The 13,991-nt window shown below is 51.9% G+C and overlaps 1 protein-coding gene across 2 annotated transcripts in view; it reads left to right on the top strand.

The window, feature by feature from the left end:
• PPP6R2 (protein phosphatase 6 regulatory subunit 2) overlaps window positions 1–10,494 on the top strand; it is a 70,157-nt gene extending 59,663 nt beyond the window's left edge. The window contains exons 22-23 of one of the 2 annotated variants that reach the window (XM_014961962.1): window positions 8,892–9,047; window positions 9,925–9,976. In XM_014961962.1, coding sequence (XP_014817448.1) covers window positions 8,892–9,047; window positions 9,925–9,976 — 208 coding nt within the window. Of the gene's footprint in view, window positions 1–8,891; window positions 9,048–9,924 lie in introns of both variants that reach the window. The other variant, XM_014961961.1, reaches the window with a different exon arrangement.
• Window positions 10,495–13,991: the final 3,497 nt, after the last annotated feature.

Consider the following 13,991-nt stretch of genomic DNA (forward strand, 5'->3'; position numbering starts at 1 on the left):
AAATGCTTGAATAACCACAGCCTCCACTTTAAAGGTGTCTGTAGCTTCCCACAGCCAGAGCCGGAGCCAAAAATCAAAATAGAAGCTGTGGGAAGACAGAAACCTGTTCCAGAGCTGCTGGTTCCAGCTGCTCCAGGTCCGCTCAGTAGCCAGGTTTTTCCCACCTTGACCAGTGATGATAATGGAAACTTACCAGTATCCTCAGAGCTCCCAGACCAGGCTGCCTTCTAATGGGACAGATGCAGTTAAACTCAAAGGGCCAGGATTGAATATATGGATTTCTTACCATGTTCCTTAATGATTCCAAGGGAATGAACTCTAAAAGTTTACGAATTTTTCGGGATGGGTATGTGGCTCTTGCTGATTTCCCCAAGCCCTTCCCCAGAAGTGCTCAACTTGTCCCACCCCACATCCCCGTTTCTTTAGAAATGGGGCTTCCTTCTCCTTTTCCTCCCTCCTGGCCATACCGAATTCTCTGGGGGAGGGGAGATCTTTAATGCTCCTTGGGGCTCCACAAGGACTCTGCAGCTTCTGCCCTCACTGTGGCCACAGAAGCTCCAGGTGTCCCAGTACCTCCAGTCCCCTCCGTGATCATCATCTTCACAGCGGCTGCTTCCCTGCCCGTCCTGCAATTTAAACCCTGGAAGTTCATTACTTGTCCTTGAGAAGCTGAGAGAGTGTCCCTCACAGCAGTTCTGCTTCAGGCAGCCGATATTCTCAGTACTAATTTCAACTTCAGACACAAAAAAAGGTGTTTAAGATGCATTTAGGTAACTTCTCTACTTTAACTTTTTTTAGCTGCCTTCCTTTCCCGTGGCTAATTCGGTGTGGTAGTTTCTTGGGAGAAAATGAGTAGTTTTGCAGAAGTTCTCCGGGCAGAGAGCTTCCAGCGCTGCCAAATCTCACACTTTGATAGCTTCAGAATACCTGTGTCAGTCTTGAGAAAGGTGCTTTCTATTGGATCTTCTGGGTTTTTCTATATTAATCTGAATTTTGGGTGGAAAATGCCACGTTTGGTGATTGTGCTCTTTGAAACAGCTTTAATTGTTCCCGGCAGGAGCGCCGCCTGAGGATGCGGCCGCAGAGTTAACTCTTTTGTCTGTTTTTTCAGCGATCTTTACTGTTTTCTCTCTCTTCCTTTCCTGGCTGTCTCTCTGTGTGTGCCTCTCGCCGCGGGTATTGCTCAGAGTGTTTAGACCTGCGGGCAGAGGGTATGTATCACGGCCACCTCCCCAGGGCCCCAAACATCCACCTGACACCTCGTGTCCCCCCGTTCGGGGCTTCGTACGGGGCTGGCAAAAGAGCTGTTGGACTGGGAGAGCTCATCCTTTCACAACCAGTCAACAAGAGATGCCAGAAATGACCTTTGGGAAGCCCGGGCTGGGGGCTGCGTGGCCGCCCCGCGGGGAGGGACGAGGGCTCCGCGCCGACCGGCCCTTAGAAAAGCAAACAGGGAACAGGGTGGTTTCATGGCTCGTGGCCTTGAGCTCCTGCCATCCCACCTCTTTGTGAGCTCTTTCTGCAAGTGGGGATTTTGTCATGAATCCCCAGGGAGAGCCCCACGGCTGCATTTTGCCAACGCAGCCCCCCTGGAACTGCTGCCCGTGCCGGGGCGGGGGGGGAGTCTCCCCAGCCTGTCTCCCAGCAGCACTAACACATATTTCACTGCTTTGCTCTAATACGCCAAAAAAGAATGGCTGATGTGTTTTCCAAAGGCTTTTTTTGTTTGTTTGTTTTACAAAATACTTATTTTTTTTCTTTTCCCCCGTTGTTTTCTTTCAGTTTTAAATAGTGGGGTTTTTACTAATTCTTTTCTGGAGTTCATCCCTTCGGATGCGTTTTCCCGGCCGCCGTGGGAGCTGGCAGGGCTCTGCTGTAATTTCGGGGTGAGATCAGAGACAAAAGAGAGAAATTCCACGTGTGGGGAGGGTCGGCCCATGGACACCCACACCCTCCTGGCTCTGGAGAGCAGGAGGCACCGAGCTCCCAGACGTGCCAGCTGGGTGGTATTTTAAAATAGTTATAATTACGACATGTGCCTATTTAACTTGCTATTTTAATGAGTCGCAATGGCGTTTTAACCAAACTTTTGAAAGTCCTCTGCCTCTTTCACAAGCAGGCGAGTAGGTATTGATTCCTCTGGGGGTACGTGCCATCAGGCAATACGTTCTGCCAGGAAAATGTAGTAATATTTGGGCTGTTGATGGGTGAGGGGGGGCTGCGGGGCGATGGGGGCAGCGGGAGCCAGGGCTGCGAGTACCAGCAGAATAAAGAGCCAGGAGACTGGTGGTACTGGGGGAAGGCAGGCCCCTGGGTGTGCGAGGGGAGCGGGGCTGGTTGTGGGAGGTGACTGGTATCTCCCCGTGTGCTTGGTGTTTGGCTGGACATCATTAACCTGCATTTCTGCTTCATGATTTGTCTCGAGCCGCCGGAGGTGTTGCAGCGCTGGGCTCTGCAGATGGGGGTTTCTGGGCAGCTCCTTAAAAAATGGGCTGTGCATAAAGGAAAAATTAAAAAATCCCGCTTTTGCTGTGGGTGGTGATAGTGGGCTTGGGATGTTTGTAACTTTCAATTTCTCTTTCAGTTTATTAACTTGACCTGAAATGCCTTTTTTCCCCCCTTCAATCTTTTTTTTTTTTTCTCTTTTATTTATTTTTTTTTTAATGGTTGATCATATTTGCCACCTCCTTCTCTCTCGTGCCTCCTCACCTGAGCAGCCTGGGCTAAGCAGCTGAGAAGGGAAGTTTAGGGGGGAGGCTGGAATCCATCTATACTTGCTATCTGCTAAAAACAAATCTTATTTTTTCTGTGCCTGTGTGATACCGACCCTCCCTTCGCACCCTCCCCAGCTTTGGAGCTGCAGGTGCTGCAGCGGTTTCCTCAGGAGGAGGTGAAAATGAGACAAACCGAGCAATTTCTGCAGCTTCTGCATTCCCGCTGCGGCGAAACCCGGGGAAAGTCTCCTCCTGTTTCTGATCCTACAACGGTTCTGATTTTTTTTTTAATGGTTGATCATATTTGCCACCTCCTTCTCTCTCGTGCCTCCTCACCTGAGCAGCCTGGGCTAAGCAGCTGAGAAGGGAAGTTTAGGGGGGAGGCTGGAATCCATCTATACTTGCTATCTGCTAAAAACAAATCTTATTTTTTCTGTGCCTGTGTGATACCGACCCTCCCTTCGCACCCTCCCCAGCTTTGGAGCTGCAGGTGCTGCAGCGGTTTCCTCAGGAGGAGGTGAAAATGAGACAAACCGAGCAATTTCTGCAGCTTCTGCATTCCCGCTGCGGCGAAACCCGGGGAAAGTCTCCTCCTGTTTCTGATCCTACAACGGTTCTGGGGTGAAAGCACTAAAACTTCCCTTCTAACAGCAGCGATGCCCCCAAATTGCTGAAATAGCTCAGAAATAGGGGCTGGCAGTGGTTCCTGGGGCCGAGCCGGGGCTGGGGGGCAGCGGGGAGAACCACCCCCGGGTTCCCGAGCAGGGGGACCTTGTCACTGTGGATGTTTTGGGCTCTCCTGCTGTGGGATATGTTTGTCGTTCCTGTGCCTGCCGAGGGTCGGTCCTGCCTGAGGTTGGGGTTGGGGGCTGCATGTGGGGAGCGGGGACAGAGCCGAGGAGCCGTGTCCTGCCCATGGCCATGAGAGGGGCCGAGCCGTGGGGAACGGGGCACGCTGCATGACACCACCATTTTGCTAACATTCGGCTGGATAGCGGTGTGTTTATCCAGAAGGAAACATCAAAGCAACTAACCTGAGGTCCCATTTCACCAAAACACCTTTTCCCATCAGAGATGAGCACTCAGTGCAATAATTGTCATAGATGGGAACTTCTGAGCTAACGTGAGCCTTGGCCTTTTATTGGAGGATTGCATGTGGATGTGGAAGCCAGACCTCCCATGTTGTGTGAATTTTCTCTAATTAACAGCTAACAATTAATGTCCCAAGTGCTGAGCATGCATGTCGCGTGGCTGCCCTCCCATCTCCTGCTTCGTCCTGCGGCTGCTCGTTGCAGAGCCTGGTTCTTAAGGACCTGCTCATGGGCTGAGCATGAAGCTTGTGCTTAGAAACGCTTTTTCTGCTCCTCTTGCTGCTTTGCTGATCGTCCCACTGTTTCTCCTCCTGTGTCTGCACCGGGTTCTGTTGTCTGTGACATGGATTGTTTGCCAAAGGGACTAGAGGGGATCTAGAGTGTGTCCAGGAGCCTCAGCTTCGGAGGTGGGTAGACCTGAGCTCTGAGGCTGGGTCATTCTGAATCCCAGAGTGATGTGGGGTTGGCAGGGACCTCTGGAGAGCACCCAGGCCAACCCCCTGCCAGAGCAGGGGCACCCACAGCAGCTCCCACAGCAACGTCTCCAGGGGGGTTGCGATGTCTCCAGAGAAGGAGACTCCACCACCTCTCTGGGCAGCCTCTGCCAGGCCTCTGCCACCCTCACACCAAACAACGGCCTCCTCAGGGTGTTCCCATGGAGCTTCCCCTGCTCCAGTTGGTGCCCGTTCCCTCTTGGCCTGGCCCTGGGCACCACTGGGAAAAGCCTGGCCCCATCCTCCTGACACCCCCCCTGGAAGGATTGCCAGGCCTTGAGCACATCCCCCCTCCCTCTGCTCTTCTCCACACTAAACACACCCAAGTCCCTCAGCCTTTCCTCAGCACAGAGATGCTCTAGTCCCCTCACCATCTTGGCAGCCCTTTGCTCTGCCCTCTCCACCACTTCTCTGTCCCTCTGGAACTGGGGAGCCCAGCACTGGTCCCAGTGCTGCAGCTGGGGCCTCCCCAGGGCAGAGCAGAGGGGCAGGATGACCTCCCTCCACCTGCTGGCCACGCTCTTCTTGATGCCCCCCAGGATGCCATTGGCCTTCTTTCCCAAAATTCCTAGAGCTCTTTGATCATTTGGGTCTAAGCCCGGGTTTTGCAGCCCCACGGACAATGAGCTGTAGGTCGCACCGCACGTAGCCTCAGGAGGAGCTGCGTTAGGTCCCATAGCACATGGGTTTCCATGTGGGGGCAGTTTGGGTCATTGACCCCCCGGCAAAGCTGTCAGAGCTGTGTTTGCCCCCAGGGTGATGGGAGCAGTGGGACGGCAGGGGGAGGGCACGGTGTGTCCTGCAGGAGTCAGAGAGACGTTTGCAGTGAAACTGGGCAGGAGAGGTGGTCCAAAAAATTGCAATCTGAAGTGTTTTCTCTGAACTGGTGGAAAGGTACAGGCGGGGCCGGGTTGTTAGCTTAAGTTAAGCAAGCTCCCGATGCGTTCATCTTTATAAATAAACCAGCACATCACTTGTGTTAACTGGGGATCAGGTGTTGGTACAGAATGGTTTTATGACAACTTCAGTGATTGCGAAATGTGAACTTCGTTGAATCCTGTTGCCTTTCAAGGAAAGCAGTGGTGGTGTCAGCGTGAGGAAGCTTTGCCTTTGCAGGATTTGGGCATTAGAGCAAAAAAAGAGTGAGCGAGCATTTTCTAGCACCTCGGGTCTGGAAGGAGGAGATGTGATGTTTCTCATTTACACCTATTCTGTCACACACAGTAAAAGCTGAGAACTCGGTGCTGTCCTTATGGCAGATTCTTCTCTGAGGAGCTGCTGCAGTTGACGTCCATCTGGGACAACCAGAGCTCCTGCTCCTGGGTCCCGTGTCTAAGGCCACGTGTGTGGTCACTGGGAGCCTTCTAGACCCCGGAGGTGACACCATCACGGCTTCACTCCTGATCCTGGTGTCCAGGGAATACCTGTGCATCCCTCCCGGGGCCTTTGTGTCTGCAGGTGTTTTGCACGGACACCGGTGGCCTTGGCCAGAAGTGTTTCGGCAGCTTTCCTTGTCATCACCAAACATAAAACAACAGCTTGTGAAGCAGTAATATTTTAAATATTTCTTAGCTTGAAGTTATTACTGTAATTTATCATGTAATTATTCTGCGTGAAATCCAAGTTCTTGGCAATGGACATCACCCAGAGGAGACAGGATCGTACCTGCCCCAAGGGATTTGCTGCCCTCAAAGCCAAAGCGTAGATGATGTTGAAGGTATGGAATACACCTGGGAAGAGGAACTGATAATGATGGGCTTTTTTCCCTTTCTCCATCTTCACCATCCCCTGCCGTGCTTTGGAGCAGTCTCTGAGATGTGTTGCTGGAGGGTGTTCTTCAGTTCTTCCCCCGTCAAGTGACCGTGGCCAAAACTCACCCAGTTCCACCTTCTGCAGCTGGCTGTGGCAGGAGGTGTTCCTCACCAGTGTCAGCACCCGTGTATTCACCCTCCCGGAGATTCCCAGCTGGATAATTCCCTGCTTTCTTCCCTCTGCAAGTCACCAGGCAGCGCTGCACTGCTGCCACCAAGACCCCAAGATTATCCTTAAGAGTTCTCCTGCAGAACCTCTGTTGTATGAAGGTCCAGCAGAGACTTGACTTGTGTTGTACCTACGGTGAAGCAAACCTGATCCATTCTGTGAAGCCCAATAATCACCGAGCATCTGGGCGAGGAGAACACCACCAGCCTCTGCCAGGGCTGTCCCGAAGCCACCAGCCAGCAGTTGGAAGGATGCATCTCCAGCTTACTGTGTGCAAACTCTCTTCTGACCTTCTAGAGGTGAAGATGGCTGGGCCTGTTGATGCAGGTCTTATTTTCTGGTAAGACTGAAGAGTTTGGACATTGAGGTTGTGCACCAGGGGTGGTCACGTATCTCAGGAGCATTGCAGTGCTTGTAGAGAGAGAGGAGGCTCTGTCACGGGTGGCCTCCACAGCAATGTTTACAAACTTGGTGGTTAAGCTGCAGAAGTTGGCTACATTGGCAAACATAAAGGAACGTTGTCCTGGCTCTCATGGTGGAAAGCCCAGGGGCACGGCTGTAGGTGGCATTCACAACTTGTTTGTGCGGAGGGATTGTCCACGGTGACAAGAGACACAGTTCTGGACAGATGTACGGTTACTCTTGGAACGTTTGTACAAGTGGCTTTGAATTCGAGCTTAAAAATGCCTAATTCTTTCTGGAGTGGGAAGTCATAGAGATCTGTTTGCAGAGCTTAACCGAGGAGTCAGGAGATGCTGTTGCTGATGACTCTCCTTCCCAGCCCATGAGGGGACAGCCCTACCCTTTGCAGGTGACGCGCTCTCCGTCCCTGCCCTCAGCCCGCCCGGGGTTTGGAGGGGACGTGGAGATGGACCACTGGTGGCCAGCGCTGGCAGCAGGGACACAGCTGGCTGCTAAAAATAACCCGACCAGAGGAATACTAATGCAAAATGTTTATTCTGGGCCTGAATCAGATATTGTTTTTAACCCTCCTGCGTGGGCCCTCGGGTTGTTTTGCCCGGGCCGTGTCCTTCTGCGGAGGTTGGCGTGTCCAGCTCTGCTCCTCCCTCAGCCTCTCCACCAGAGAGACATTTCCGTGCCCCTCAGGACTTCATAACGTCCTCGTGTCATGGAAATTGTAGCGATGGAGTTGAAGAGGTTTATCTTTGAGCAATTTAAGTCTCACGAGCTCCGGTCTCTTGTGCGGGAAGTCATTTTCTGAGGCCGTTTCTGGCGGCTGAGGGCAATTCTCTGCCCGATCATCCACCCCTGCAGCGTCTCTGAGGTGTATTTTTGTACTTGCAGTATTTCTTTTGAAGAGCATGTTAGCCCTTTAGCAAGATAAATGTTTGGATCTCATTATTCCTCATCTTGTTCTGTTTTTTTTTTTTTCAAGAGCACACAGAAAAGTAGCTGCAGAAATAGAACCTTGATCTCAAAATCTCTGTCACGTGTCTTAATTACCAGACTGATTATACGTGTGCATTATAAACTCCCCGGCAGCTGGTGACGGGGCTCCAGCTCGGTTGTCTCCCGAGTTTCCCTTCCATTTTTGTGGCAGTGCTCTCTGAAAGGGGGAGAAATCGTTCCTGAAACTGGGCCTGGGTTAAAACCGTGGGGAAGATCTTTCACGTCCTCTGCCTTAGAAGGCAAAAATTGAGAGATGTTCGTGGACGTCACTTCTCCAATTAGAAGTACGAGTCTTTTTAATACAAATGTAGAAGATCTGGAGGTTTTGTGTTAGAAGTTGCTTTTTCCTTTTTCGGTGTTTGAGCTTCTGTGTTGTTGTGGGGAGATGTCACTGGAAATGTCCCTCAGGCGTGGGAGTGTGTGCTCTGAAGTGTTACTGAAAGCGAGTTAATGTCATGCTGTTTGGCTTCTGAAGATACCACTCATGAACATCCAAGATACCACTCATGAGCTTCCAATCAGTTTTTCCTTTTTTTTCCTCAGGATTTTGGGTTCTGTAGTTAAATTGAAGCCTTTCTTAGGTGCACACAGGAAAAGGGCAGAGCAGCACAGGTGCCTGCGTGAGATAGAAACGCTTTGCTAAGGCCAGCAGTTGAAGGACTTGGAATTTTCTTGGTTGAGGGAGGGCAGTCCCGGGAGAGGTGAGCTCCTCCAGGCCACCTTTCCCACCAGAGGCTGGAGCAGAGGATCTCCTGAGGTCCCTTCCAGCCCGAGCTGCTCCATGGCTCTGCCCAGACACTTGGTGCCTTTTGGGTTGTTGCTGCCAGTGGTGAACTTGGCTTTCTGGAGGCTCTCGGCTGGTTGTACTTCACCTTCTCGTCCTTCTGCTCTTGGTCCTCTGTGTTCATCCGTAGGCTGAGGACATGTGGGGGTACACGGGGGGCTCTTAGGCTGGATTTTGCTGCAGGAAATGGGGACGCCTTCCTTGAGGAGCTATCGTTCTTGGTGTCTTGTTGATTTTTAGGACCCGTAGCCTCCAGGATGCCCACGCTGCTTTTTAATTCCAGTTTATTTTCAGTTCACGTTCCTTTATGGCATTTCTGTGGCCTGTGCTAGCAGAGGAGGAGGAATGCTTTTTTCTCTGTCGGAACGTAAGCCCCTTAATCGAGATTTTAACGTGAACTTGACTTCTCCCCTGGCAGTGACGCGGACTGCATGGTCATCGATAAGCTGGCCATCACTGACATGGGAACGACAAAAGCATCCAAACCCCTCAACAACGTGGCCCAGCACTCGGAGGAGCACCAGAACCCCGCCGCCGTTGTCACAGCTGTCACGGAAACGGCCACAAAAGACAGGTGAGATGGTCAAAAGTCTCCTTTACCAGCCTGCGACAGAGAATGGGTTTTTCCTGTGTCGCTGGATGCGGTTGTTCTACCTCTGCTGAGGTAGAACAAGTTAGACAAGTAGAACGTCTGGAGGGTCCTGGAGGTGTTATCCTGCAGGTGGAGAAGAGCTCTGACTGCAGTATATCACACATACCTTTAAGTTTCCCAGAAGTGCTGTGAAACCATCTGTTTTATTAAAATAATGGACTTCTCATTTTCCTCCTGCGTGACAAGGACCCGGGCGGTGTGGGGTTGTGTGGTCAGGTGAGCAGATAGACATGGACAGTTAAAATACTGTGAGGGAATGCGGGAGTGTGTTTTGGTGACTGAAACTGGAGGTGATCTCAAGGAGAATGACATTGTTATTTTTTTTGTGAATGTGACAGTTTAGGTCTTTTTAAATACAAAGCCCAATCCTTCTGCACGTCTGGTGCTGTCACCTCCACAGGAGCCCTGGGCAAGGCTGGTCAGGTCAGAGCCTTCTGGTGGACTTGGGACCTTGACGGTCACATTCCAAACTTCTGGGTCAATAAATGTAATCAATGTTGTGTAATCGGTGGTCAAAGCTGACTTTGCAGTTTCTGTTTTGATTTCTAAACGTAGCATTTTGTAAAGGACTTGGAGGGTGATCTCATTAGGAAGCTAATGAAGTTTCAGCAGGCAGAAGAAACAAAAATAGGGGAAGGGTGGAAGGAGAAGGATGGGAGGAGGAAGGATGGAAGGAGGAAGGATGGCTCAGGTGCTACTAAAGAGGAAGTTTTCCAGCCAGGATGAAAGTCAGCATGAGGAATGAGTATGTTCCAGTGGTTTTATTTCTCTGATTGCTACTCTTTGGGTTTCTCTCTAGGAAAGAAGAAGTCTTGCCCTGTGCTGAAGCCACGTTAAATGGCCCCGCTTGATGAAAGAGCTGCAATGGGACGTGTGTGACCCAGGCCAGGCTGCTACCTGGTGATGCAATTTGTCAATTTATTATTTTTTTTTTTTTTTCATTTTAATTTTATTTTTTAATAAATGCTGCATTGATGAGAGAGCTGGCATTCAGGACCAGACACGCAGTTTCAGCACCAACAATCTGTTCTGAAAGACACTTGCATTGTCTAAATGTAGCATCGATCAGTTAGTCATCACAGGAACGATGGGGTTCTTCCCGAGCAAGCCTTCTGCCTAATTTCAGTTCCTTGTCCCCCTTCCCCTCTTCTCCCTTGTTTTTGTTTTGTATCTGGGGTTCAAGTCCTATTTTCTTAGTGTTATTGCACACAGTATTCAGCTTCTCTTCGGAAAGGTAGCAGGTCTAACGCTGGGACTCGGACAGTGCACAGGAGTCCCGCAGTCGTGCGACCAAAGTTCCTGATGGAGCTGTCTTTGGGCAGCATTTGCACCGCTTTTGTATAGCAATAAAGCCTTATCAGAAACATTTCATAGGAGGAAAAGATGCAAACACTTTAAATGGGAGGAAGCAGGGAGGGATTTTATTTCACCTTTTTGTGGGGCGGGAGGGAAGGGGTTGACCTGGTCCCCGAGTAGCTGCCGTGCCCTCCTGCCGGGAGGAGCGGGACGTCCCACGGCCCCGTGAGTCGCCGGGTGCTCTCCTCCGGAGCCGTGGCGGTTCGTGGTGGGACCCTGGTGGGGCAATTAGCCATTGGCCTCCTCTGCCCGACCCGTCACAACTCCCCTCCCCTGGACATGGTCCTGCGTTGGCCACGGAGCGCGCGGAGGAGGCAGCGTGGTCCTTGCATCCCTCTGGAGGATCTGGAGGATCGGCATCCCCCGGGGACCGCGGCCGGGCGGGCACCAGAGCAGACGTGGCACAAACAGGTTATCGGGTGTTTGCTGGCTTTTTTTTTTTTTTTTTTTTTTTTTTTTTTTTTTTTTTTTTTTTTTTTTTTTTTTTTTTTTTTTTTTTTTTTTTTTTTTTTTTTTGGAGACTAATGTATTTTCAAATTATTATGGAAATCCTTTTTCTGTTTTGTTTTGTTCTGTTTTTTAAAGTTTTTAATGGATGCAGGAACAGCAACACTTTTGCACTTTGTACCAATGACAACGGGGGAGAGCGAGACGGCCCCCGCGCAGGACTCCTGCTGCTGCTCCCCAGGTAGTCGGCCGTGGTGGAGACGTTTGGGGTGGGGGGGACACGTGCTCCTGGGGCAGCAGGAGAGAGCAGTGCGGGGAGATGGACTGCTCTTCACCCTCCCTGGGAGCGAGGCCCCTTGGAGGGGTGTGTGTGACTCGGGGACGCGGGTGACGGCTGAAGGACCTGCTCCCCAAAAAGGCTTGGTTTGAGACAGCTCTGCCCCAGCCTCTGCTTCCAGCTTCTCCCCACGGGGCACCCAGCTCGGAGCTGATGGGGGTGTAGGTGTTGGGCCGCTGGCAGAAGCAGGCTGGGGCTGGGGACCCCGGGTGGACCCCGGCGCTCGCTCTCTGCCCCTGTAGCGTGGATCCAGAGCTGGGGCTGCTTTTGTGTGTAACTGCCCCAAAACCCTCCCCTCCAACGGGAAACGCCGCTTCTTTTAGTAGTCCAAGACCTAAGGCTGGAAAATCATTCACCTTGGAGTAAAAGCATGAAGCTTGACACGTAGGTAGCCAAATAGCTTATTCCCAGATATATTCTCACTTGTGCATAACGAGGGACTTCACCCTGTGAGCGTCAGAAGGTACCTCGCGCAGATCTGGTGTTACGGGCAAAGGCATCCCAGCCTGACTTCCGTCTTTTTACAAAAAGAAAAAGACTTTATTTTTAACTGTGATTATGTCTGCAGTGCGTATGAACTTCTCGGGGCTGTATGGAGAGGTGGGGTGGGGAGGGGGTGAGATGGGCAGCATGTTCTGGCTGCTGGGGCTGGTCTGTTCTTGCCGGATCCGTGTCCCTCAGGGATGTACCCACAGCAGGAGGGGATCCTGCCCGAGGGGAAGGTCGGCTCCTTCCAGGGGGCAGGGAGAGCTGAGGGTTTGCTTTGCTGGAGCAGCAGGAGGGGGGGGTCGGGCAGAAAGTGGGGTGGGGGTGAGGTCCCCGTGCCCTCGGGGGCGGTGGGTGCTGCTGTGCTGCTGGCATTGCTGTGCTTCCAGCTGCAGTTACTCTCACGGCGCAGGACTGTTGCTCTGGACTCCTCTCACTCACTCTTGTAATTTAATATTAATAATTTAAAGTTACGTCGCGCTGGGAGGAAAAAAAAAATCTCCCTTTCTGCTTTGTTTGCCCCGTTTGGAGTTTGGAGATCAGTCTCTCTTAGCCAGGATTATCAAAATTGATTAGCGGGTTTGAGTTCCTAATTGGAGACACGTTAAAGTCTTAATTTTCAGAGGATTGGTGCTAGAGTTTTCCTGCAAATCAGGTTCTCTTGGGGGATTCCTTAGACACCCAAAAACGATACTATGAAAACTGAAAACCCACAAGTCAGCACAGCTGGTTGGAGACCGTGGTTGGGCTTCAGCCCCGTTAAATCCCGGGCGATGGGAATGGTTCTCCTCCAGCCTGTCCCTGTTCCCAGCTCCCACCCTGCTGCAGCCCGGGCCGAGCCCGTCCAGGATCAGGAGATGAAGGGGAGGTGTGTGGAGCAGGCACCGTTCCATCACCCCTCTGCCTCCTTACGCTTGGGCTGCCTCGTTAACCATGGTGTTTGCCTTGGGTAACGTCATGGACGGGGGTCACCTCCCGTCACCTGGGGCCGAGCTGCGGGTGCAAGGGCACGGGCTGGGGGGACACCTGTGCCTGGAGAGTGACAGCAGTGACACCCTGAAACGTTCAGGAGAGATGTCCAAGGACGTGTTGGTCTGTGCCTTTTGTTGCAGCTCCTGAACTTGTCGTTCGTTAGCTTTTGGCTTGGAGTCTCTACATTTAACAGAAAGCTTTAATGCAGTATGTAAACATATCCGGTAAGCAGATCTAAAACCACAGTTTAGTTCCTGGGAGGCTCCTTATCTTGGTGATCTTAATTTGATGACTTGCGGCTGGTTACTTTTGTGATGAGACAATTTGCTGGTATTTAAATAGGTGTATGGAAATGCACGAGCTCTCCTGCTGCTGTGACCGTGCTCCCGTCTGGGCTTTAACCCCTGGATTTTACCTCCTGGCTCCCCGGGGCAGTCACCGAGCCCACCTGGAGAAGCTCCTCACCCCTTGGTGTGCGGCTCGGGACGGAGCCAGGGCTGGGTGGGGGTCTCCTTGCCTGGCCCAAGGGGGTTTAGAGGGAGAGGGTGCAGAAATGTGTGTCTGCTCCTAAGTTGGGGCTTCCAGCTTAGGTCGGAGGGTCCCTCTTGCCATGTGTCCTGGGGCAGCACCGGTGGATTATCTACTGAGAAGGGCTTTACTGACCCCCCCCCAACCCTGTAAAAGCCCCCGGGGAGGGGTGGCTGCGTGGGCAGGGAGCAGAGGTTACACACAGCACTGTCCTTCCCCATTTCCCTGCAGTATTTTTGGGTCTGTCCATATGGACAGGGGATATATATATATATATATATATATCAGTTTAGGTCTGACTGTGCCTGCTGAGGAGTGTGTATATAGATAGGTATTTGCAATCCGCATTATTCCACGTGTATCTATACACACACAGCTGGATGTTGCCAGCAGCCTGGTGAAGCAGGGATGGGGGAACAGCAGCTCCATCCAGAGCAACTCCTACCAGCCCAAAACCAGCACAGCATACCTTACTGGGGATAATGGTTCTGCTGGAAGGCTCTGCTGGAAGGTTTGACCCACCTGGGCGTTGATGTGGTGGATGATGAGAGCGGTGGCCGCCGTGGTGTTGCCTTGCCCTTGTGTTCCACCCTGGGAGAGGAGGAATCGTGCCTCTTCTGCACAAGTAGCACTTCAGCCAACACAAATCATTCCTGAATCGTAGCACAATTGTCTCTGGGTGGTTGGATTGTGGGGGAAACGCGCTCCTTTGGGTGATGTGCCCATGCCGGGGTCCCACC

The sequence above is a fragment of the Calidris pugnax genome, unplaced genomic scaffold, assembly GCF_001431845.1.
Source record: "Calidris pugnax isolate Ruff unplaced genomic scaffold, ASM143184v1 scaffold459, whole genome shotgun sequence".
NCBI classification, from domain to species: Eukaryota; Metazoa; Chordata; class Aves; order Charadriiformes; family Scolopacidae; genus Calidris; species Calidris pugnax.